The sequence below is a fragment of the Oenanthe melanoleuca genome, chromosome 7, assembly GCF_029582105.1.
Source record: "Oenanthe melanoleuca isolate GR-GAL-2019-014 chromosome 7, OMel1.0, whole genome shotgun sequence".
In the NCBI taxonomy this organism is placed as follows: Eukaryota; Metazoa; Chordata; class Aves; order Passeriformes; family Muscicapidae; genus Oenanthe; species Oenanthe melanoleuca.
In genome coordinates, this window is record NC_079341.1 from 12,129,738 (window position 1) to 12,156,290 (window position 26,553).

At 38.8% G+C, this 26,553-nt stretch overlaps 2 protein-coding genes across 2 annotated transcripts; one reads left to right on the forward strand and one right to left on the reverse strand.

The window, feature by feature from the left end:
• The first annotated feature begins 462 nt into the window (after positions 1 to 462).
• Positions 463 to 17,488, forward strand: DYTN (dystrotelin). Its single transcript, XM_056496491.1, is given in 16 exon segments — positions 463 to 480; positions 482 to 509; positions 2,476 to 2,550; positions 3,485 to 3,686; positions 3,857 to 3,942; positions 4,504 to 4,592; positions 5,268 to 5,339; positions 5,686 to 5,849; positions 6,716 to 6,827; positions 8,928 to 9,073; positions 10,639 to 10,807; positions 12,487 to 12,557; positions 14,577 to 14,736; positions 15,339 to 15,807; positions 16,351 to 16,494; positions 17,407 to 17,488. Coding segments are annotated over 15 exon segments (1,965 nt in total). The 3' UTR covers positions 16,455 to 16,494; positions 17,407 to 17,488.
• Positions 17,489 to 19,572: 2,084 nt separating this feature from the next.
• Positions 19,573 to 26,263, reverse strand: FAM237A (family with sequence similarity 237 member A). The gene is made up of 3 exons (XM_056496383.1): positions 26,194 to 26,263; positions 22,848 to 23,263; positions 19,573 to 20,407 (listed from the first exon to the last, which is right to left on the reverse strand). Exons 1-3 carry the CDS (start codon positions 26,229 to 26,231, stop codon positions 20,262 to 20,264), a joined length of 600 nt encoding a protein of 199 aa, XP_056352358.1. The 5' UTR covers positions 26,232 to 26,263; the 3' UTR covers positions 19,573 to 20,261.
• Positions 26,264 to 26,553: the final 290 nt, after the last annotated feature.

Genomic DNA, 26,553 nt, shown 5'->3' on the forward strand with positions numbered 1-26,553 from the left:
AAATAATGTCAGCTCAGCCTAAAACTTTACTTCTGCTTGAAAATTTTAGAAAATACTTTTTAGTAATTGAAATCAATGAATCTTGGGAAGAATCTGGTGTAGATATGCCCCCTGTGACCTGAAATTGTACACTATGGACTGTGTAGTAATCCTGCATGTAAACACTGAGCTCTTAAGAATGAAAGATCTCATTTCCTGTACTTAAAACTGTTTTAAGGACTGGTTTTGCCCTGCTACAATTTTGCAGTTTCTCAAATTACTCCTATTTTATGCTGAGCAAAGAGCTTGCGATTTGCTGGCATTTCTCTGCACGTGGCACCAAAACTATTTTGTTTAATGTAATTCTGATTATTTTAATTTCTGAAATGCATCCAGTGAATTGTTCAGATTAAAAGGCTTAATTTGAATATTTCGATATGTCTTGAATATGTGGTTTTACCCTTTGGTTTGTTTTGTTATAGAATGCCTAATGCTATCTGCTAAATTTCAAATGGATCCAGACTTGCAGGGTAAGGATTTTTCTTATTTTTTCCCAACTTTTCTCAAAAGGCATTTCTGTGTCTTTTTGAGCAAAAACTACTGAATTTTAATGAAATCATGTCACATGGAGAATCTCTGTGTGATGTCCTGCCTTTATTGTTAGATCTGTCCTGGCACCTTCCTTCCATTATCTCATTGGCTGATGGAATGGTCAGGCATACAGGGCCATGCTCCCTACTTCATAATAAATGCTAAGTTTTTTTCCATACTTTGGAACAGACAGGAAGGATGGCCATACGCTCCCTTTTTGAGTGCAAAATCTCAGCAGACCCCTTATCTCCCATGGAGCAAATACCTCAAAATGCAGAATAGCAGGTAACCAACTGAAGATGTCAGGAATCAGCAAACTTCTATGTGTGTAGGAGCTCCTTCATCAACTTCTCAACAAAGTGAGGTGAAATTTGACTCACAACAGAATGATTACATGCTGGTTTTCTGTCCAGAGGGGAAGTTCTCTTCCTATGAGAAATGGAAGATTTTAATGTCCCTAAATAGCGTCTCATCAATAATTATAAAATGCTTTGCTATTTTACTTATGTGTCCTCACAAGTTAATTCTGGAACTGTGCTTGACAGGCACAGAATGCCCTACTTTGAGGCCACATTTTGTCTGTAAGGGTGGACTTGAATTAAGTAGCAGATGGCTACTAAAACAGATACCCTTCACTTTGAAAATCATCTTGTTCATGGAAGGTGTTTGAGTTGAATCGTGTGTATATTTCTAGTATTTGTATTTGAAAATAAGCATTTGGAACTTAATCCATAGCCTACTGAAAAACTGTGGGAGTTATTCTGTTGCTTTCAAAAGGGCTTTGGATCAGTTTATTGAGGAAAGAGAACTGATGATGCGTGGAAGTCAAAATTCATTTTTCACATTGTATGACATGCTACACTACATCTCCAAATAATATCACAAAATATAGTATGACAAGAGCAGGACTAAACAGATGGTAAAGCAGTTATTGGCATCTTTCTGTAGCTTAGACAGCATCTGGGAACCAGCAGAGCCTATAATTTGCTGACTATTAATATTAATCTAGTGTACTTCTTGGAAATCATTGCACACAGACTGGCTCCTTTCCAGACTGAACAGGTGAAGTATTTCGTGAGTTATTTCTATTCATTTATACATATTTATTGCTTATATTTAACCTTTATCACTTAGTGTAACTCTTCCTCTATGAAGTACAGGGAGAAAAGAGTCTCAGAGGACAAAAGGAGAACTGATAAATCTCTTTCTAGTTTCTGCCTTGTGTTTTGGTCTTGAAGTCTTAGGTATGGGTGTAAACTATCAAGTATAGGTCATGGTCAGTATCTCTTACTTTCCACTCAGAAAAACATCCTTTAGTGATATGAAATAAATGAACTGAAATCATGTAAGGGTATGGGATTTAGTCAAGCAGATTGAGTGGGTTTGCTAAACAGGGATGTCAAAAGTAATTTGCCCTGTCTTCTTCTGCAAGAATCCCACATGTTGATCTTGACAGAAGATTTGTTTAGTGCTTGAAACAATATGCATCCAAAACAGTTTGCTGTGCAAACTGACAAACTGTTCCTTGTAGAAGAGCATCTCTGATCAAAAAAAACCTATTTGCCTGAAGAAATATTATTTCATTATGATCTTGCTAAAGGTATGTACAGTGCATAACCTTCATAGCCCTTGTTCTGATCTATGAACAAACTTGATTCCCAAAGAAGCAGATGTGCTCTCTGTGTTAAATTCTGTTTTTACAAGAGTTCATGTCACTGCTTACAAGAAGACTGTTCACCCCAAAAAGTTATTTGAAGAAAATATTTTCTTTTTGTTTTGGTTTTTCCCCCCCAAATTTTCCTTCAGAGTGTCAATCAACTTGAAACTCCAAATTTGGCTGTTTTGATTTTTAGTTAGTTTTGAATGAACCACTCTATTGTAATATGTGTTTGTTTTCTTTCACAGAGGCCTTCAATGATGTTCAGAGCTCCGTATACAGAACAGCCCTAAAACTACGCTCAGTACAAAGTCTTTGCCAGTGTTAGTAGCCAAAGAGAATCCTGTACTTTTACAGGGAGGAGAATCTGTATAAAATTTGCATTGCTGTCACCCTGAGTTATTATGCTACTTTGCTCCCTCATTTTCCACCTTAGAGTTTCAGAATGGATTATGAACACTTAAAATCTAAGTAGTGCTTCATAAACAAATTGATTTTGTTCTTTTGAATATCAATGTAAACACATTAGTGAAATTCTAAAATTATGAGAGAATCAAAGTATTTTTACAATCTGCAACACTGCTATGTAGACATCACTGACAATTATTAATCTTTATTATTATGCTCATGAAAAGTCAAATTCTAATATGTTTCTTAGGAGCTGATTTATTGGAAATAATCATGGCTTATTGAAAATGCATTGACTGGACTATAAGAATTAATGAGAGCAAAATGAAATATGATAGACCAGAAAACTCCTGGTTAGTATTCATTCTCCCTGTCTTTGAAGTGAGGGAGAAATTAATGCAAGCAGAGAATTGTGCAAAGACGTGGTCACCTAGCTCACTTTGAAATTACTGGATATAAATTCCATATTGAGCTAAATTTCATGGAAATCTTGAATTTTCCATTTGAAACTGTTGCTGAAAATGCACAATATTGTGAGTGAGGTCTTCAGGGTAGCACAGAGAAGCTGACTAGTTTGTTGGCCTTGGACATATTTCTTTCATTTGGAGATGCTCTTCGATGAATTTAGTTTGGCATCAGCTCTGATATGGTTTATCTGCTTCATGATCTGTGCCAATGTGGAAGTACCAATTCACACAGGTACTGTTTTTCTTTTTATGTGGTGTATTGTTTTAGGCTTCATTTTAGAGAATTGTCTTAGCTAGGCATTTCTGATTAAAAAAAAAAGTCATACTTCAATTCATGAAAAGGCAAGGATCCTCATTAATTTCTTCCTTAATTTTCCCACAGTGGATTTGATTGACGTTTCTCTGATTCAGCACATCCTATCAAGTGAACAAAGCCAGAGGGAGGAGCAGATTTCTCTGAACATGCAGCAAATCTTTAGAATGCTGATGAAACTGTTCCAAAGGGCAAGATTAGAAAAACCAGGCCAGGTAGATCCAAGAGCTGCTGAATTCACATTGAGCCTGCTGGTTGCCATGTATGACAGGTGAGAAGAAGAATAAATGTAGATCCATTGTGAAGGACCATAGAGTCATATTTATATCTATAAAAGGATACTTGTTTTGAAGTTTTCTTCCTACATAGTGGTATTCTATTTTTTAGAAATTTGTCTTTATATTCTCAGTGAATGTATTGTAACTTATTTAATTTTCCTAGATCTGGAACAGGGTATGTCAAAACTAGATCTGCTGCAGCTGCCTTAATTTCCCTTTCAGGAGACACTCTGCTGGCTAAATACAGAGGTGGGAAATGTATGATTTTATACACTGCCTGAAATACTGAACATTGAGGAATAATTCTATTGTACCTTTTTTAATTTAAAAGAAAATTCAGCTCTGCCATGAAAAAAGTAAATTATGTTGACTGCTTAGTTGTAGATAAAGGCTAATGCAGAATAATGCTTTTCAATCGATATCTGTAGCCATCTTTGCATTAAAGAGTCTCAGAAGAGGTCATAGTGAAGTTTAAGTAGGGCTTCTGTTGGCCTAGCAGAAAAGAACAGAAACCCCATGGTTTTAAATTAGTAATTCACAATTTAAATAGAGAAATTCTTGTATAAACATATTTAAACAGTTTTCCTAATGTTATGAGTTCATTGCTTTCTTCCTTGCTTTCCTTCTCTTTCCCTCACTTTAGGGAGAAGTATGGTCACAGCAGTCACTGAGAGCCTGTTAAGTACATAATAGAATGAATCTTCCTTGAGGGGTTTATTTGTTAGACTGCAATTACCATAGCAGTTTGAAGATAGCTTGAAGACAGTTCAGACTCTGCCAGGATTTCAGGTTTTCTTTCCTCCTTTTCAGCTTTCTTCAAGTTTTATGCTGTCCCTGATGGGAAGGAGACCTTGATTACCCGTAGTGCCCTAAGAAGCCTGCTAACAGACTTAAATCAGGTAATGCCACTGCAGTGCTATTACAAAAGAGATTTTGTAGGAGTGTACTAACCTCAGAGGTTTTTTCCTCATGATTGATACCTGTTATGTTTGATTACCTTAATGAACTGAAGTTAATAGGACACTGTGGACATAGGGAGTTATCATACAAAGTAGGTAAAAGAATCAAATTCTGTCCCTTTTCTCAAAATAATCACTTGTATTAGTGAATGCCTTCACGCATTCATGTTGCCTGAGCTTACAGGTCCTGGAAACAGTTGGATATAACTATTCCTAAAGCAACTCCAAACTTCAGATATCTGTACTTGCTAGAATAGCTTGCAGTTGCTGCAAGCTGCCTTAGCACGCAGGTATTTCCAGCTGAACTGGTGCTGAAAATGGGATCTGAAAATGACCTCTGAGATTTAAACTCAGTGCCCTTCAGTACTATAGTGCAGAAACATAGTATGTCGATCAATTACAGTAAGTGACTTGGAAACAAATCATTCTGACACACCCTAAACTGTGAAACTGCATAGTGATGGTATGAATATGAAAGGGTTTTCTTCAGAACAGTGTGTAAAATGGCATTGCTATAGATACTTCACCATCTGTGTGCTGTCACCATCACAGCAGAGCATGATGGGAACATCTGTTTTTTATTGAGGTGTTTCTGAGCCTTTCTTTTTGATGTAGATCCCAGCCATTGTGGGAGAAGGCTGCACTCTGTCTTGTGTGGAAATTGCAATTCATGACTGTTTCCATGGGGTGAGTGAAATTCTGATGTCCTGGGAAATTATTCTGAATGTTGCTGATTGATTAAAACTTCAAGTGTATCACCACATAACATCACCAATTATCTACTTTTAAGAACCAGGGCTGATCATCAGTCTCACAGTATGGGAGGATTTGTATCAAAAGAAAAGATGCTCAATAAGATACTATTGAGAACTCCTGCATTTATTCAAAGACCTTTGGAACCCACTAACATTTTATACGAATGGAAAATTTATGCTAGCAAAATCCAGTATCAGAGCTTTTATTAGAGGTTGTAAAAGAACCACCAGTTTTTTTTCAATTGAATTTATGAACTTAAAACATGTGTTTTTTCTAGGTTCTGAATGCAGCCATTGTAGAAGAAAAATTCCTGTCTTGGCTGAGATCAGAGCCTGCTGTTCTCCTGTGGCTCCCTACATGTTACAGATTATCAGCTACAGAAATGATTTCTCACCAAGCTAGATGCAGAGTCTGCAAAGTTTTCCCCATTACAGGCATCAGGTGTGTCATTGGTCTTTAACATACACATAATTAGCTCTTACCATTGTTTGCATACCTTTGCATACCAGGCTGTAACTGATGTACTAAGTAACAAACTTTGGACGTCATCTAATTTAACCAGGGAAAAAGAGGGATAGAGAGAACTGCAGTCTGATGGTCAAGCCTTCATCCTACTTCTTTTTAGTTCACTAGCACAGACATGACTATGAAAACTTGCCCAAGGTAAATTGGCAGTCCAAAGGTAAAGCAAATTACACCTGTGTATCTCATTTCTTAGTTATTTTTCCTGTAACCAATTTTATCAACTGGCTCATTAATTATCCATCTTAGCATCTTGGTCATCTAAGTAATGGTATAAAATGGCATAGGACTATAAAAAAAAGCACTACCCATTACCTTCTGACCAGAATGCTCAGAAAAGCATTTTACTGTTACTGTATTCTCACTAATTGTAAGCTTGCAGGTTTAGTTTCTTGCATTATTAGTTTTTTGTTTACAAATCCTATGTCAATATTACAGTTCTGTGGGAGCAGCAAATAGAGGTAAGCTGGTGCATAAGAAGCATATGGAGTTGTAACTGCATTCTGAAAAATGGGAAATGGTGCTAGAACAATGGTTTCTTCCATGGACTGCATTTCAGTGCAGCAAGTAAATAAGATCAAAACCACTGGTGGGTTCAGAGAAAAGTCCATAATCATTTGGACAAAATAATTTGAATTCAGAAAATGGTGAGGAAAGTCGTTATTTTAACAAAGATGTTTCTTTGCATTTCAGAGCCCAGCGATCTGGATTTCCAGTAATCAAGCTTACTTACACCAAATCTTACTTGTGGGGAGGTAAATAAACCCTTTTGTTTTCCCTCACAGGTATCGCTGTTTAAAGTGTCTCAATTTTGACCTTTGCCAAGCCTGCTTTTTCACTGGCCGTCTCTGCAAACCACATAAGAAATCACATCCTGTTGTGGAACACTGTGTGCAGGTAGAGTCCTATTGTACTGATTCATTTCCCTGTTGAGGTTCTTCATGTAGGCAAGTAGGCAGTAGATTCTTCAACTACTACACAAGTTATGTCTGTATTAGCTATAACAGCCATAACATATTAGCATTATTAGTCTGGGAACATGGAGACAGGAAAAGGACAAAAGCAGGCTTCTGACTTTAGAAGAAGTGTTTTGTTCTGAAGTAACGGAATACAGTTATGAAATATCCCAGTGCAAGTCTTCTTAAGGAGTTTTCTGGCAAGTTTCCTGTTAACAGATAATCCTCAAACCTATGAAAAGTCCCCTCACTGTCCCAATGTTCCTTCATCCCAATCCCAATGCAGACTCATCCAGAAATTAATTAATTCTAAAGTTATACAAACTCCTGCATGAAATGTCTTTCTTTTGCTCTCTTTTCTGAATGTCTTCAGTTTATCCACCTTAGTGTAAACCTTTCTGACTCATTTGTCACAGTCAGTTAGGGGTACAGCACCAAGAGACAGCGTGTGCCCAAGTAAGGTCACGTAGCTGGACTCTGTTACTGGAGTGACTTGTGCTAGTGGCAAAGTATAACACCAGGAATTTGGGTTTGGAAGACAAGCTCCTTTGAGCAGGAGATTCCAGATCTTGCACACAGCAGCAGATGGGTTTTTTGTGGATCTGTATAACAGTATCAATCGGTTCCAGTAAATAAGCTGAAAAGGACTTAAAGAAGGCTTCTCTAGAAAGCTGTACTTCCTTGTCTCCTTCCCAGTCCTCTGCAGTTAATGTGAAAGATACCCGGGTAGCCAGTGTCTGCACTAAAACTAAAGACTGTTAGACTGCTCTTGTACCCTTTGACTGGGGTAGCATTAAACTCCTGCCACTTCATTGCTCTCATCCGGAAAACAAAACCCTGTTGCTACCATTGTGAGAAATTATATCTCATGCTCAAAATCTGCATTAAAAATAACAGTTCAGTCCTCCAAATATTCTTGCTTATACTCCAGCTGTGAGAAAGTAGGAAAATCAAATGTTGACTGATCTTCTCATGAAGATATTTCTAAATAGAGACATTAAAATTAGTGAATGGAGAGTGAATAGGAATGTGTGTTTGTGGAAACACCAGAAGGAAGTGTGAGAGAGATAAAGAAAGGCAGGAGATGTTGCAGCCTGGATTGCAGCCGCATTGTTGCTGCAGAATTGCAATTGAAACACTGAACTTAGGTTTCCTTTATGAAGCCCGACTCTAATACAAACCCTGTAAATATTACTTTATAGGCCAGATATTACAATACAGGCCAAAATCTCTACCAAAATTTAGAAGATAAGCTACTCACTATGACAGATACCTTTTTTTATCTGATGTGTGGGACATAAAATAATCAGCAGTAAGTTGCTATCCCCACACCTTCCACTCTTAGCAGATGCTGTCCTTGCCTGGGTAAGTTTTCACACTGTTTTATCAGGGGTTGAGCTGGTGAGTAGGGTTTGAAATATCAGCAGAGTTTTTCCTTAGCATGCTGACACCTTGTGGTAATGTTATTACCATGTTGTGAAGCACTAGGAGGCATGTGGTGTGTTTTCTTTGTTTTCCTGTTCAGTCTGTCAGGGCTCACCCCACATTCTGCAGCACTCACCTGAGGCAGAATTGGTTTGTGTCCTCCAATAATACAGCTACTGAACTTAGTTGTTGTACATGAGCCTGACACTCCTGTGATAATTGGATGTGTATTTTACTGTATTCTGGAAGAGGAGGATGTGAGCCGTGAAATACTGTATCTACAAATTATTTATACAAGTATAAAAGTATTTCTGCCTCAGATACTGGTCGGCAGAATTATTGTTGTGGCTGTGAGCTTAATCATTGTAACTACCAAAATCCTGTGTTAGGCATTTCCAGGCTGCCTGACTTTGATCCAGTCTTTTGATGCCTAAAAGTATTGGAGCTGCTTTTGCCTGTGGTCCTGCAACATTACCTACCTCTTCTCCCCTTCTAGGACTCACATAGCAGCCATGAGCCTCATCAGATGGTAGACCTTTGCTTTGGAATATGTCTGTTTCTGGGCAGTACCTGTTTGAAAAATCACTTTCTTCTTTATTATCCCTCAATCCAATAGATGTCAGCAAAGGTGAATGCAAAGCACTTTCTCCGCACCTTCAGGAACAACCTGTTTCAAGAGCGCTGCAGAAGAAAAGAGGCTCAGAGAAGGACAGCTCTGGAGTCAGTGGAGGAGAGGCACTTCCTTGGTCACAAAAAGACTTTGTGAGTTTCAGTTTCAGATGAATTTATAATCTCTGAATGTCAGGCTGTGGAATATTGCTTGATTATGTTCTTTGAGTAAGGGATATTGTTAAGACAGATACCATGTCATGATTTTTCTGTTAAAAAGGGAAAGAATAACTGAGAAGTTGCTGCACATTGTTTTTGGCTTAACTGTGGTTACCATGCTGACAACCTAATGATCAGTTGTCTAATAAAATATAACTGGCTTGTGTCTTGCTTCCCCCCTTCCTTATGTTGTCTCTTTCATTCGTTCCATTTCTCATACTTAGTCTCAAATATTTACTACCTTTACAGCTGCATGGGTTTTTAAGCACCTTCTCTATGACAAATCCATTGGAAATTAGCTGTGAATACTTCCCACATGCGACCCTCAGTGCATTCACTGGTATTCTACTCAAGTCCCACTAAATTGCAGGCTGGTGGAATTACTCACAATAGCAAGTAGATGATCTCACCATTCCTATTCTTTCAGACCAGATGTTTCATGTGCTTTGGTTGATATTTAAAGTCATTACTGTATTTCCACTGATCACAGTGGTTAATGATGAGCATTGGGGGTTATGTAGAGATTTTTCCCAATAGTTTCTCCTTCCTTGCTCTGAGATTTTGGTTGATGCTTAGGTGTAGAAGGGAATGATTATAGGAGATATTTACAAGAAACATACAAAGGGTGAGATTCCTTCCTATTTGTATAAAGATCTAGCAACTGTCTTGCATCTCACACATGTTCTCCAGATGAGGCTTCAGTGAGGCTGAAATAGGGAAAAAAATGGTCAGTCCTCTCTAAAATAATTAATTTCATCTTTATGTGAAGGAAGAGAAAAATCTGTTTATAAAATTGGATTGTGCTACTCTGGTAGATTTTCCATTAGAAAAAAATTTTATGTACTATAAGACCAATTGATGACAGTTACAGTGATCCCCATGGAGAATATTATTTCAGTGTTTGTTTTTTAGAATGTGGTGAAAAACAAAATATCTTTCATTGCTAACATGTCCTCTCTTGTATTTGACAACAAAACAATATTTAATAATTTTGAATGTAATTTAATCTTTCTGGAAGCAATTGAGATTTCTCTTTAATTTGGTGGGCTTTGCTTACCTACTGCTTGGGTAGCAATGAGACAAAGAAGAATTTGGGGTTGCTGTTACAGGTGAGGCTGATAAATATCTAGGCTTTTCCTAACATATGATAGTCTGAACAGCAGGATACTTTACTATTTTTTGTAGTTGAATTTCCTAGTATATTTAACTCTTGGCTAAGGGAAGCAAAATAGCAGCAAATTGCACTGAAAATAAATGGGTGGAAAGAAGAACTTGTTGCTGAGATTCTGTTGGGAGAGTGGAATTTGTTTTCAGAAATTTCATTCTTTCAACCATAATATGCCTGCAAGCATAGCTAAACTTTATTTCTTGCTTAGTCAATAGCACATCTGTCTGTCTATTTACACTGCATTAGTTTTCTGCATTTGGATCTTCCTGGGTAGCAGAACCATGTGAGTCCTGGTCCTTTCCCTACTCTTTACTTCCCTGTTGGTATGCAGTCCTCCTGTGGAATTGAGTGCTTCATCACTACCTGGTCCTGAAAATATGTCTTTCCCAGTGGACAATTGTATCCCAGAATCACCCAGGCTCATACCTGAAAACAGGACTGTAATGGAGAAGAATGAGAATAACAAGAAGACACCAGAGCAAGGCAAGACAATAGCTCAGGTGAGCAAAGCATGAAACAATCATAGTGCTAAAACTGTGAGTTAAGCTAGCGAGTTAATTATCTAATTGTCTTCTAATTCCAATGAAAATGTAATGGGCAGCTTCACCTTTCTGTTAATTCCTGACCTATGGTGAAAAATATGAAATCTGAAAACTTAGTGAGGTTTGATTTTGCTGTCTTCCCAAGATTAGTGAGTAACTCCTCGACTTCCTTGACCTTCAGAAGCACCTGTTAGAATATTTGCTTTGGGGTTTTTTGAGTTGTCATAGAGTAGCACGCTAAAGTCTAGATGAGTCTGGAGTCCTCTTGCAATTTTGACAGTAAAAAAGGCCATCATGTCTTCCTACTGCAAGCAAATGTCAAGGAAGAATGTCTGAATTCTTATTAGACTCAGGCCATTTTTGTTCCCATGGAAATAGCAAAAGGACAGAATGGGCCCTCTTAGGTTAAACTCAGAGCAGTGTCCACTCCAACTAAAATAGCTAATGCACAAAAGGTCTCCATTAATCCATCCCCAGCTTCTCTCCAAAGAAACAATGCTAGAAGAGTGGGAAGGACAGTGTAGCTAAAAATAAGGACGTGGCAGTTTTTTGTTTCTATATTTTTTGAGAGGCTGGTAGCTCTTCACTTACTCAGAATATAGAGAGTACTGGGTTGTGTTCAAACCAGTTTGTGTCATCCACTTATCTTGTTCTTGCCAGGAGCCAAGGGGGTGCAGTAACACAGAACTAGCCTCTGTGTGTCAGATCACTCCTTTGGCTGCTACTCCTGTGCTGCCCTTTGGAAGACCTGTCTTTTAGAACTTTGCTGCCCAGCTGAAGGTATAGTGCCAACCAGCAGATATCTGCAGGAGTTGTGGGCAGACATTGCTTAAACATAGAATTTTGATGGTTGGCATTTGTCTTTTAGAAAACAGCAGGGTGAAACTTGCATCCCTGTGCTGGGATTCTGTCAGGTGCATTGCTCTCTTGTTTATTTTCTCTCTGGGCTGAGAATTCCTTTTGAGCAGTTTTATACTGATTTCTAAGACTTTATAATGCAGATTATTTCCACTTTGATTGAAAAGATGTGGACACTAAGTCCAATGATTGCTTTCAATAGAATCCACGAATATGAAAGTTCTGGGCGATCCAGGATTCGCCCAGGATTCTTTGTCTTGATTTCCTGGCAGCCCTGATTCCTGCCCAACTTATATCATGCCTCAGAAGTATCTTAGCTGGAAAGTGTTTGTCTCCCTAACTTCTGGGCATAGTCCAGAGCATGCTACTTCCATCTAAAGACCAGGAGTTTCTCTTATCTCTTCTATATACAGTCTCTGTCTCCATCTCCTTACCTCAAAACGGTTGTGAGACTTCAGAGAGATTATTCCCAAATCAGAATATTCCATTTTGCAGAAATTCTTGAGAATATCAATTTTGTTCTAATTTCAAACAAATTCTCATACATTTAAATTTGTCACAGAAAAAAGTGTTCTTTCTATAGAATAAATTTCCCAGCAATTAGAAATACTTTAATGCATCAGTGGATTGTAATACATTAAATTTAAAACGTTAACTAGTAAATCTGTTAAAACAGACCAAATCCAAAATTTGCCATGCCCTCCTATAATAAAACTTGCACATAAAAATGAAATGCTATTGCTGATAAGGTTATGAACAGATACCTCTTTTTGTTTTAGGCAATAGCCTCTTTTGAAGCAGATGTGTTAAAAATGCACGAATCCATTAAAAGCATTCACAGTGACAGCAGGTAAGTAAATGCAGGAGTTCACTGACTGATGACTGGTGGGCAGTGCTGCTCCAGTTGGAGGGCTAGAAGACATGATTTTTTCATACATTGGAGATTTTGAGATTTAAAAAAATCTTATCAGAATAGGATGAACAATGAAAACTCAGTAACAAAAATTTTAGATTAAGATGACTGGAAAAACAGTGGCAAAGCAAAACATTTCAATTTGCTTTCATCAGCATTTCTGCAATTGCTAGTTTATATTTCTAAAAGTAATTTTTAGGCAAAAAGATGTTCATCCACATAAAAATGTAAGAATAGTACACTTTTTCAAGTTTTTCTCTGAATAGGGCTTGATCAAAACATATTTCATGATTTGCATGAAGCTTTTAAATCAAAGTAGAATTTCTTTCTAAAAAATATGCTGTACATCAAATAGAGATTAATAGGCTGAATACAGTAACTATTGGTATTACAGTTTATCACAGAAGTTCCTTCTGATAGCCAAATCTTCAACACTGTAAAATATTAATTCCTAAATTAAAAATCTCTTAGGAGGCTTGTTTGGTTGGATGACATGGCAGGGGGGAAGTTGGTGTGTGAGCACTGATGCTGACCTTTTCCTTGCATTTTTGCCTTCCCCTCCTTCATTTTTGTAGTTGTATATAAATGTGCTGTCTATATAACCATGCCTATGACCACTGAAAGTGATGGAATTACAGTGAAGTGTATAATTCAATCCTGAATCTACTCTCTTCATTTCCTTCAGTGTATTCAGTTTCCTCTGTTCATGTTCTGTTTCGTTCCAAGTACAATTGCTGCTCCAAGTTCACACAGGTGCATTCCAAGATTAGAGATAAACAATTGCAGTTTCATTATAAGGCTGTTCTCACTTGGGAAAATAAAGAGATATGGCAAAGATCTTCAGCTTTCTTTTAGATTAGCAATCGTTGAGATACCTGCTCCTATAACGCTGCTCTGACCCAGAGCTTATCATAGAACTGGGTGAATTAATCACATTACTCATGGGAAGCTCTTTATTCTTCTTTGTGGACCGACTTCCAGCATTCACCTGTCTGTTCACAGAACTGGGCTCTGAGTTAGTTGAGGGAGGACAGCATTTTACAGTGAAGAGCCCTCAAATGTTGTTATAAGGGACTACTGTAGTATTAATTTTAATTTTAAATGGTCTGACTTGCTGTCCCATTCAGACAAATCTTGCGTGATTCAAGTGAAACTGATGGGGCTGTTGTCTCTAGGCCAAAGCATAACCAAAAGAAATTGAATCAGGTGAAATTCTGCATGTAACAAAGCAAGGCAGAGAACTATTTCAGATCTGTGATATGAACTGTCTGCACCTCAGCTGTGAAGAAAGCAAAACAATTTCTATCCTGACTTCTTAGAGAAATCACAACTAGAACAGAATTATGGGTAGTATTTCTGTCATACTGTGCTCTGAGTAGGTAATTTCTAAATCTCTGATGTGCATGGGAGGTGGCACTTCTGATTGCAAAAGTCAGAGTGTTTTTTCAAGGCCAAGTGAAGAAGCTATTGAATAAGCCTGTGCAGAAGCTATTGGTATCATTAAAGAAACTGCAGAGAATACCACAAGCAAGAAGAAATGCTATCAAATGGGTAAAAGCTGCTTTTACTTCATTGTTGCCCAGGCAAGTAATGGGAATCTTTTACAGGTCAGGAAGTTGCTATAAGTAGTTTGCTTCTATACAGAATGACTGCTACTGTCTCTCCTGCTGTAGTCACCTTTGTGGGAAAGGTGAAACCCCAAGATGCAAGGTTCACTCCTGGCCACTGTTGTACTCAGCTCTCATATTTCTTCATCTGGAATACTCATGTTTGTGCTAATTATATAGATACAGTCCAGCTCCTGAATTATTGGGCTCTAATCCCAAAGCTGACAAAAATTTCCTGAACTAGTAAAGAGGATAAAATTTGTGCTAAAGTGTTTGCTTGTTTCCACGACCACATGTATTTGTGCATGTCTGGTCTAGCAAAAATCCCACCCTCCTGTATCTCTGGTAGGTACTTGAAGAAACAGTTCAACAAATGGAAAGACAAAATGCAATTTCTTCATAACTGCCAGGAAGAAAAAAGCTGCAAAATAGAGTCAAAACTCCAAAGACTGAGAGTAAGCCATGAAAACCTGCAAATGACGCTGCAGCACATGAAGGAAGAAGTCAAGGTATAGTGATATATAGATCAAGAATTGTCATAGCTATGTGCCATTACTGAACACTAACAACTGCTTTTCCTGTAGACCAGCACTCTTAATACCATTTCATGCACCTTCCACTTGTATTTTCAGTTGTCTTCTGTTCTTCTCTTCAGAGAAAGCAGATAAGGTCTTTGCAGTAGGGATTTTCTTGCCATTCTGTGCATCTAGCACAGATATCCATGTTAGCACATTGAAATAATACTGCAATGAAAACAATGAACATTCCAATAAGAGTTTCCAAAAGAAGTGTTAGATACTTCATTGCAGTCGGTTCTTCAGAGAAGAGAAAAAGTTCTGGCATTGAATAAATAAAATGTAATTCCTAATTGCTGTCTTTTACAGGGATGTAATATAGACATCTTATAGAAAATATTTTATTTATTTTCAATTGTAGTGTTTCTTATCATTACAGTTATTTCTGAGATTCTTAAAAGGCCCTTATTTCACAGAAAATGCTTACATATTTTCCCCCTACAGAATTTTTGTAGCATTTTCTGCAATGCTGTTTTAGTACTACTGGCAAACTTGAAATATCAGTTATTTTACAATATATTTTCTGTGTTTTGTAGACCATGTTGCAGTCATCAGAGCATCCTTTCGCACAGTGTCATAATACCATGCCAAGAAATCCACATGTTCTGCTGGAGAGGAGAATGCAGAGTGAATTAAATCCTTCCCCAATAAGGCCTACTTCCAGAACATGTGCAGAATGGAAATCTTTGAATCCCCCAAACTCTGTAAATGGAATGCTTTTACAGACCCCTGAAACTTCCACTGAGGTGGACTTTATGTACTTACATAACCCACTGGAGTCAGGGTCTCTGCAGAGTGACAAACACTTTATGGGAAAGCATAAAAAAGCAAAAGAGAAACAAACATATCCACCTAAACTGACAGAAAACTCTCTCGGTGGAATGGGGAATACAGTTTTTATTCCCATTGCAATGCAGATACCACCTGATGAGAAGAAAGTCAGAGAAGAATTGGAACTGCTTATGATGAAACTGAAGGATACACTGTGTCTCCAAACCCAACCAGGTATAAATTCTCCAGTCACCTTTGCACTGTCTCCTTACCTTCATCCCATTTACTCCATAATATTGTTCATAATCATGTAACTCTCAGAGGAAATTCAGAAACTTGCTTTAGCCTTTGCAGTATTACTCTGTTATTGTAAGGTAAAGCATATTCCAAATATAGACCCTAATGTTGAACTTATTTGGAACTGGATGAGTCAATTATTTTAAGATGTAATCAGTCTTGGCATTCAATTAAGAAGCAAACAAACTGGTGAGGGCACAAAAGGTTTTTGCTCTTGCCACTTCTGTGACACTGTAACTATAACTCTAGTCTTAGGAGACTTCCAGCAGGACAAAATCCCTTTGTAATCAATGGTCTTACATAGCAGAGCTTTGTTCAAGACTCAGGATGCCTCACTTTTGATAATGAGGATGTAATAAGGAATATGTCAGAAAAAGCTGGTGTTTCTACAAAGTTATCTTAGAGATTTGTAAAGAGTTTTCTAGTGCTCTGGCAGCATTCAAAATCTTGGAAGGACTTAAAATCTGTTCTATTTTTCAGCCCAACAAACTGCATTGCGCCAGGAGTTCTTCTCTACAGCTGAGCATGTTTGCAGGTCCTTTTCTGACCTCATCAACCAAGTAATTTCACCAGCTTGCAAATGATGGAAACTACCATTCACCTTACTTTGTTAAACTACTTAAGGTAATTGATGCCATGTCTCTTATAAGAGATTATTTAAAGTGTGTCAGATGTTGCCTATAATAACACAACATGACAAATTTCTGCATTCAGTGACTTCACCAGGAGCATTTTGGAGAGCTATGTTCCTTTTCTGTTGGTGGTTTCCCGCTCCCATACTGTGACTTCCTGAGCAGTGCAAACAATTGCCCATTTCTCTCTTTAGCTGTTGATATCCCATGGTCAAGTTACTTCCTTGGATGCTAGCAACAAGGAAAACTTTTTTTCCTGTAATGTACAGAAGGATTTTAAAGACCTGGAAAATGGAAATTATAAAGTACTGCTTCAGAGAGGAAAAAAATATACTATCAGTTATTTTCCATAACTCTTTGGCAGGAGGTGCATAAAAATAGTAAATAAGTATGTTTGTATATGCTCAAAACTAGTTATGGTTCTAGAAAATTGCATACTTTTAAGGATTTTAGTTATGTCACTGAAATGATACCAGCTTTTCAAGAAAGAAAATAGTCCTAGTTTGTACGGGATTTTTTCTGTGATTACAAAGAAAATAAATCTCACTGGGGTGAAAACAAAATATTTTTGGTAGCTCTGAGAGAAAAGTTAGGTAAATTTTATATTATGAAGCTTCTTTTCATATATAATCAAACAGTGTTTAGGATGATGTGATTGAAAAGGCTAATGGAAAGCATATGGCTTAAGAAAAGCTGCATAGCAGAACTCCACAAAGATTTTCTACATAGATTTTTCTCGTATTGTATTTTTCAGAATGAGTTATAATTGTCAAGATAAAGGGACTGCCTGACTAATTAAAAGGCTAGAAATCTTATTTTCTGTTGGTAGCACCTCAGCCATCTTCTTAAAAGAGCTTACACTGTGGTAGTGAGATTAATGAACATTCCTTATTCTTTCTGCTAGTTTTGGTCAAAGGAGACCTGAATTACACGTACTGCAAACACTCAAGAATTTACAGCAAGAAATAATGGCATGCTATTGGAAGCTAAGAAGTGGTTTGTCTCCAGCAAAGGAAGTTTAAAGAGTGTGAAAATTAAAGAAAAGAAACTTACTGAGGGAGGAGGGAGGACCCCAGAGAACAAATAGTGATGAGGTAATTGGAAAATGGACATACTTATATCATAACATAAATAAATATACTGTGAGATAGAATTTTAGTAGTTTTTGCAATATGCCAGTGCCAAGAGACACACATACAGTCCAAGGAACCTAGTTGTTGATTATGGGAAGTTATCCATCAGCATCTGATGAGGCTTTAAATCTCCTTCTAGAGCATGCATCTGAATTAAACTTGGTTGGAAACGGTAGCAGCTGGCAAATGTTGGTTTGGTCTGAAGCAGCATTGAACAGATTTAGAACACAAATTCTTACAAAAAGATATTCCTGAACTACCATGAATTATTCTTTCATGTCAATATGTAAAGACTTAATTGTTTTCTGTGCTAAGAAGCAGTAGTTTAGCTCACAGACCCCTGTAAGATGAAAGGGACAAAATCACAAGGTCTTAGATTTTTTTTGTTATTCAGTTCAGCTGACAGTGAAGGAATTTCAGGCAGACATATTCATCCTAACTTTTTTCTGACATGCTCTGACTGAGAAACAGTAAGGTAGGGACATCATCTGCAAAAACAATCTTCACTCATTCAAAGATCTGCCATGAAGTTTATAGGGAAAATGGTAGGATGCAATATCCAGTCTTTAAACACAGTGACATTTTAAAATGTTCCTGTTATAGCGGATCTACTTTCATCTCATACAGAGAGCCCTTGCTTTGTTTTTTAATACACTCTTTTTATCTTTTATTTTATACTTGCACTCTATCACTTGCAGTTTTACATGTAGTTAGTTGCACCTCCTTTTTTATTTCAGCACAATTAATAACACAGATTGTCTCTTTACATCAGCAATATTCAAAATGTTCTTCCAAAACAGTGTGATCTATACTAGAAATTAATCTGTTTTTTCAGTCTTGCCTCCACATCCTTTCTTGTCCATTGCCTCAAAGGCTGAATCTTGCTACAGTCTATTAATTAAGAAGCTTACTGAAGCAGAGAAGTATTGCAAATTAATTTAAGCTAAATATCATCTTGGCCCATAGTGGTATTTCTGTCTGAAGGGAGGAAGAAAGCTGCCATGAGCCATTTCTTAAGGGATCCCGTTGTTGCAGGTGGGACCTATCAAAAGTGGAAGCACTGACATCTGCCCAAAAGGCCCTGTGGAAAAGCATCTCAGTTAAACAGGACCTGTTCAGATAATCTGATTTCACATTTGCTAGAGCTTGGGAACATACGGAACAGGTAACATCAGCTCTACTGCAATACCAATCCTCCTGGGCTGAGGCTTCCAGCCCTTAACACTCTGCCAGTTGCTGCTCTTGGTAGCTGTAGGGACTGTGAGTAAAGACTTTTATATTGATACAAAGATGCAACAATGAGGCTTTTAGATATTTTACAGTAATGTAATTAGTTAACAGAATATGTAGAGGAGAGAGCAGATCTGTTGAAATAATGCTCCTGCTGTCCTCCCACATGGTAGGAAAGCACTCTCAGGCTGTGGCTGCAACTGGGGGTCTGTTGCTGAGTGCAATAAACTGTGTGTTCCTGTCTTTATCCTGCTTTAGTGTTCTCCCCTCTCTTGAACATTTAAATGGTTTGCTGCATGCTTAACTTGAAGCACAAATTCAATGCCATTGAAGCTGCTATAGCCCTTATGGCTTTTTGTTTGCTCCCTTAAGTCAGGATTTCCCTCACTAGGCCTGTGATTAAGCCTTATTTTGTTCAGGCCAGTAACCATTTCAAGATTTCTTTACAGATTTTGTTACTTAAACCTATTTCTGCAAGTTGATGAACAACCAGGAAGCCCCTTTTTCTGTGGGCATTTTGGAAAAAAAAAAAGCCCACCAAATATTGCTATAGGCTCAAGGAAAGAAACTTTGAATGAACAACTAAATGTAATAGCCATGGAAAGATGAAATTAATGGTTTCATCCAGCCAGTCTGGCAATGGAAATAATTTATATCATAAAAGCAATCAAATATTACCTGCCAGAAGTTGTTTTGCATTAGTTTAATGTCAAATTGCCTATTAGGGTTACCAGCAAGAATCAAAAGAAACTGATTTTTCAACAAAGAACTTATAAAAAAGAAGCAATTGCTAGTTATGTATGAGAATGTTTGTGATTAGAAAATTTAAATGTGAAAGCAGAGGAGCTGGTAAAATCTGTTAATCCTTTTACTGGAAAACTGAAGACATTCTTGGAAGGTATTTTTCATGTAGAAATTTGCACTGTTTCTCTTTAGTAGGATGATGTCTGAGCAGAGGTTGCTCTGTACAAATGTACAGCTCTGCATACAACCTAACATCACCATCTCTTCTCTAATCCTGTCTTGGAGCCAGTGGAGGTTTTTTGACAACTTCCTTCTCTGCTTGTCTATTTTTTATTGAAGGATCAGTTATTTCCTGTTTTGGCACCCAAAAGACAATAGTTTAAACAAACCACATGTATTACAAAAAGCCTGATATACACACAGTTTAAAGTAGGCATCTGCTTATAAATCATGCAGTTTAGTAAGAAGATGAAATTCATAAGTAATTAAGAAAACTCATGAGTCCAAATTAATCAGAGATGTAGTGCTCGAGGTTACATGCCTTCTTCCACCATATAAATTGACATCAATGGGGATTAAAATAAAAAAACATTTTAAAAAAATTTTAAAAAAATTAAATAGTTTTAAATTATCTATAAATCAGGATCTTAGACTAAATGTGTAATTTCCTCTTTTTTCCTAGCTCTCCAATGATTCTTCCAAGTAATATAGATCTACTCTTATCTATATGGATGCTTATTACATCTTCAAAAGAGTCCTTCTTCAGAACTGGTGACCTCTGAATATGAGAAAATGTCCCTGAAAAGTGACATAAAAATGCATATAAGTAAATAATTTCCAAATAGCAAAGAGCAGCTGAATACTCCAGTTTCCCGCATTGCCCCCAAGCCTCTTGCTGTGGTGATAGCCATATCCCTCCATTTGCATGTTGCCTTTCAGTGTCAAGTCACTGATCTTTTCCCAGTACACACCTTTTCCTTTAGTCTTCCTCTAAAATTCTTCTACTTATAATTAGTAGAATCAAAGTACTTAAGTCTGCTCAGAATCCTCCTAGCTCACCGACCTGTTATCAACCTCTCTGCACAGTGGGTGAGATGTCTCACACTGTCTAGTAGCACATTTCTTATTTCCTTGAGGAACTATGGGGGATTTTCTTTGCAATGATCTCTAAAAGGCAGCAGGATGGTTTTCTTCCTTTTAGACATATTTGTCTTCTGCAAAAGTAACTGTAATTAATTTAACACAATACCAGATCTCAATTGTACAATAACCTTTGCCCTACTGCCTCCCTTGGCACCCTGCAGAGTTGGGACAGCAAATTATGTCTGTCTCGGCCACGTGTAAGGGCTGGTCTGAGCCTAAACACCTGTGCCTGAGAGGGAGCTGTGCACAGCTGAGGCCACTGAGTGGTAAGGGGCAGTGGGACTGCTGGGCAAGGAGAAAAGAGGCAGAGGGTTTTTATCTGTAGTCTTCAGATGTTTCTAGGGAGGATGTGCTATGTGGCTTCTTGAGGAGGATTTTCATATTCAGCTGCTCTTCAGGAAGATTGCTGTGAGTACAAAAGCTATGTTTTCCTTGTGGTTCTAAAGTCTTATTTTGGTTAAGAGTTGTTATAACTGTAAAGTAGTTACAGTGTTGTAATAGGTTGGAAATGCATTTATAAAACTTTCATGGTGCTTGGATTTTGTTAGGGGAAAGGGATGAATTACTAAAGGTAGCTTGGCCATGTAACTGGAAAACTCTCCCTGCTTGTCTCTATCTAAAGCTAACACTTCTCTGCAGAATACCTAAGGAAGTTGAAATGCTGCTGGATTAAGTATGATTTTAGGTGGATTGACACAGTTTATCAGATTACTCATTTTCAACTGCTCTGATTTTTGTAGTCTTTTTCATGGATTGTGTAAAGTTTAAGGGTATTTCAGACTGTGAATACAGTCACAAGCCTGGAGGGACTAGACTGGTTCAGAAAACAGTGTTTGAATCTGTAAGTCTGGAACTGGGATACTTCTACTTCTTGGTGCATACTTGAAGAGACTCAACTCCTATCTCAAAATTCAGGATACTGCTTGTAGGTAATAGGGTAAGGACCTCTCAGTCTTTACTGTCTCAGATTCTAGCTTTCAATACTCAAAAATGTTTTAGGTTTATGGGCATGAGTGGGGTAGTCCAGTGGAATATTGTCCCTGGGGTGCGAGAACCCTGAGTTCAAGTCCATTTTTTAGAGACGCTCTAATGGGTACTTGCTCAGAGATGTTCTTCATTATTCTGTGAACATTCCCCCCAAACTTCTCAATAACAAAGACACTGCTCTAGGAAGTTGAGATAAGAGTCTCAATCCATTGAAGTGTAAAGGCACTTCTGCCTTCTCACTGTGGGCCCATGCACTACACTGTGGGTGATGGCTACAGCACTTCGACCTCTCCATCAAATTATAGCACCTACTTCTATGTTAAAGTGGATATTCTCCAGGCAAGGATATATCAGTTGGTAGCAGGATCAGAACTGAAGCCTTGGAAGGGACTGAGATTTGGGAAAAGCAATACTGTATCTCCCTTTTGGGAATGAGGATGGTAATTGATATGCATATTGAGAAGGGACTGGGAACTTGGAAACTAGGAACTGCAGCATTTAGTGTCACAGGTAGTAGAGTTCTTCCTGGAGCTGTAGTTGTGTCTGAAAGCATACATGCATCTAAGTTCTAGCTGTTTCCATTGTGTGTCAGGTAAAGTTATCAGTGTGGAAATGGAAAACAGGTAGTGGCTTACTGCTAGATGGCAAATAGACATACCCCTACCCATCCACCAAAAGGCTGCCACTCCCCACAACAGCGCAGTGCAATGCATTCCTCTCAGAATGGGGGGTTCAGAACTAGCCTGTTCATAGCACAGCTGTGGTAAAAATGCTGGTGTGGAAAAATATATTAGTATATTCAGTTGCTGAGCTGCCTTCTTTGTTTGAATCCTCCTGCATAATACTTTCTACTGCTTTTCCTGCCCTATCAATCTGAAACTTAAAAGCTGTTGTTAAGAGTTCAGATTGTTTGGAGGTCAAATTTTTACTGAGATCACATTAAACGTAAATACAGCTCTACACTTCACTGGGAAGTGTAGGGGGTTTTTGCACAGCACTGTCATCTGTTTCTGTATTATTACCACATAGCACAATAGGCCTCAATATCTTTTATTTCCCACTAGACTCTAATTATTGCCCATTAGCTGCATGTTAAAGGAGTAGTGACCTTGGTTTCTCCCTGTGAACTGAGAATGTAGAGTAGCCATCTTCTGCTGAGCTTCTGCCAGCTGCCTTCTGCCCAGGCCATGGGTTCTGGAGAGCACACAGTCCACATAGATATCCCAGAAGAGCTGAGCCAGGTCCCAGAACAAAGCCCCGTGTTTCAAGTTCTCTGAGGATTTCAGAAAGATCATGAAGTCCCAAAAGCCACTGACAGAGTCAGAAATGCGAGGCTTCCTCATCTCCAGTAAAACAGCTGAGGAGGATTCCCAGCACTGGGGGTCTGCCCGCCCAAGAGCCAGTGGATCAATCTGACTATGGCAGAGGAAAGGTGTCACACAGAACACTGCCATGAGTAAGAGACAGCAGGTGAGTCTCATGGTGCAGTGGATTCTTCCTCTGCTTCCAAGATCTAGTGTGTCACTGAAATAGGAGAAAACCAAGAAAATGTCTCAGTCCTAGATGTAGGAATAAAATCCTATTACTTTACATGATGTACAAGGTACTCAGATATTTTTTCTCTGCTTCTTAAAGATTTGTTTATGCTTTTTGCTCTGTGCAGCAGAAGCATGTGTAAAACTGTCTTATATGGAAGTTCTTAATATTGAAAGTTTTGGCATTTTTTGATTTACAGACCCCTAATATTTTTCAGTAAAAATCCATTCCTTTTTACATAATTTAAGCTTTTAGGCAGTCCTGCTTTTCTCAAAATTTTATGAGTCCTTTAAAATAGTCTTCAGAATCACAAGAATCAGTGGACAGCAGGTAGAAAAATCTTGTTGAAAATGTGTTTTAATGGTTCTAATTATTGCAGATTTCAGATTCATCCATTGACCAGGAGTGGCTTAGGTGCTAAAAGGCAGAACAGCTCTGAAAAGAGGGTATAGCAAAGCCATCACAAAGCTGTATTGTACAACATGTACCCATGCATATAGAATCATGGAACAGTTCAAATTGCAAGGGACCTTTAAAGATCTCCAGTCCAACCCTTCTGCCATTGGCAGGAACATCTTCAACCACAGAGATTGCTCATAGTCCTGTCCAACATGACCTTGGCTGTTTTCAGGGATAGGGCATCTTCCACCTCTCTGAACAGCCTATTCCACTGTCTCACCACCCTCATTGTAAGAACTTTTTTCTTTGTATCTAATCTAAATTGATCCTCCTTCAGTTTGAAGCCATCACCCTTTGTCCTCTTTCAACAGGCTCTGCTAAAAAGCCTGAACCCATCTTTCTTATAGGCCCTCTTTAAGTACTGGAAGGCTCCAACAAAGTCTTCCTGGAGTCTGCTCTACTCCAGAAGAAGTAGTACTGGAATGGCCCCAACATTCTCAGCCTGTCTTTTCAGGAGACCTGCTTCACCTCCTCATCATTTTCATGGCCCTTCTCTGGACTTGCTCTAACAGGTCTATGTCTTTCCTATGCTATAGATGTGTACTTAGTGGATCACTAAGAATTAACTGGTAAAACTGTTAAATTTGCTAAGTAGTATCTATGATGCATGGGTAGAAGTTCTGAGAATGATAACCTTTTGTGGATAGAAAAGCCCAGTTGTCTCCATCAGATTTAATTTCTAGTACATCTCTGTTGTATTTTTTAACATGCTTCTAGCATTTCTGATATTGAACAAATTGCTCAATATCAGCATTCAGGGTGGTTTTTAGTGTAGCTGATGGCATATGGGGAACTTCACATTTGTGGAAATCAGCTGCATCTGAGATCAGCATTTAGGACAAATTCAGTTTAATATATGTGCTGATCTGCTTGAGTATTTGTGCTTGTACTTTTTCACTTTGGTTATTGTGGGTGGGGAAGCTGCTTCTCTTAATGAGCTAGATAAGCAACTGGCTTTTTGTGTAGAAAGTCTCTTCCATGAGTGATCCTGAAGAAGTGTTCCTTTGCTATGTGAAGAAATATATCAGAAGGGATATTGATGTGCAGAGGGATTGTATGTGAGAAGTAGCCCAGCCACAGCCTATGTGCAAGACTAGGGAGGAGTAGTCTGCTTTGTGGAATATATGTCATTGTAGAGCTATAAGACTCTTCAGAGGTTTCAGTCCTAGCAATGTTATTCTTCCCTAGCTCCCTGTCTGGCTATCTAGTCATGTTCTGGGAACATTTTTGGGGTATTCAGACTTACTCCCCAGCTGTTTACAGGCACTTTTTAATTCAAGTTCAGGTGTTGTGAGAAGAGCTGCCTTGGCAGCCCTGGACCTGAACACTGCATTTAGGGAACAAAAGAGGGACATCTTGCTCTTCCCACACTGCTCTGCAGTGGACGTCACTTACGACAGTGGTGGTAGTAATAGAGCTGTCCTGCTGCTCCCAAGATCCCCAAGAAACATCATTCTTCTGTACCCTACTCCATGAGGCAGGCTTTGATTGCTTTCTCAGAAGCAAGCCAAAAACATCCTGTGAGTCACTATTTCATTCTTGTCTGTGCATCAGAGCCCTTCCACTGGGCACAGACACCTATGTATACATGCCATGCAGTATGCACATATGTCTGTTTACTGAGACTTTTTCAAGTGACATAGTTAATTTTATCAAGTTTCTGGTTTTCAAAGCAATTTAGCAGTCTCAGATGTGACCACGAGGGTGAGGAGACACACGGGACAGTGGGCAGGGAGCCCCAACAACAACAGATTGTTCAAACAAAGGAATACTACTAAAAGAGGGGAATAATAATACTAAAATCTTTTAAATGATGGTTCTCTGACTTTGGCAGAGCCCATTTCATTTGTACAGGTTAAAAACGGAACAGATTGCTTTGCATTTTCTACTTCCCAGCACCAATTCTAAACTTTATAAGTTACAAAACAGGCTAAGACAAGAGTTCTGGGTTTGTCACAACAAAGGGACAGCCCTGGGCAGGGAATCAGTAGGGCTTTAATATGAGAATCAGTGCCCCTGAAAGTATGATATACATGGCATTAGTAAGGGCCAGTAGTAAAGGCCACTAGTCCTTATGGTCTGGTCAAATTCTGGCAGCACTGTGCTGTTACTCTTTCACACAGTTCAAGATTGTATCTTTTTAGACAGCTGAGAGCTGGAGTGTATGCCCAGGAAAAGCCGGATTTCATTAATCTCTTACTTGTGCATGTGGTGAATGCATCCATGCAATTCCTCCCCTACACCATCCAATCTTTAGCTCTTTCTGTCCATACATTAAAGTTTGTGTGTGTAAGTGCTATTTACACTTCCTGGTTCTGACTTTTCTCACCCTCCCCCCTATCCCTGCTTCTCCTTGCAGTTTAGTGTCGTGCTCCACTCCCATCATGGATAATGCAATAATAATTTATAAGTTAATCAGTTAATTTGCTATTATCATGTAACTTGGAGCTCTCGCTTACGGATAGTCCCTCGGCCGTGCGGCTGCCGAGCGCAGCATTCCCGGGCGGTCCCCCGCGGCTCCCGGCCCGTCCCGCTCCCGTTCGGCTCAGCCACCGCTCCCGGCCCGTCCCGCTCCGCCCCGGCGCCGCCCGCAGCTCTCAGCGCTTACCTCTCCCTCCGGCCAGGGCAGGACTCTCCGAGCCGCTGCCGCCGCCGCGCTCCTTAAGAAGCCGGAGCGGGCAGCCCCGCTTAGTTTTTACGTCAGGGCTCGGGAGCAGCCCCCACCCCCTGGGTCCGGTTGCTGCCCCCGGGCACCAGGAGCTCCTTTTTTTCTGTATGGAGCTGTCCTTGCTGCAAGTCTGCTCCGCTTCTCTGCCCCG

Excerpts from the sequence above, each read along its gene's own strand:
- FAM237A (XM_056496383.1), bottom strand. The coding sequence starts at position 26,231 with ATGCTGCGCTCGGCAGCCGCACGGCCGAGGGACTATCC. Across the intron at positions 23,264-26,193 it reads GCACGGCCGAGGGACTATCC|TGACACACTAGATCTTGGAA; the intron begins GTAAGCGAGAGC and ends CTCCTATTTCAG. Across the intron at positions 20,408-22,847 it reads GTTCACAGGGAGAAACCAAG|GGACATTTTCTCATATTCAG; the intron begins GTCACTACTCCT and ends GTCACTTTTCAG.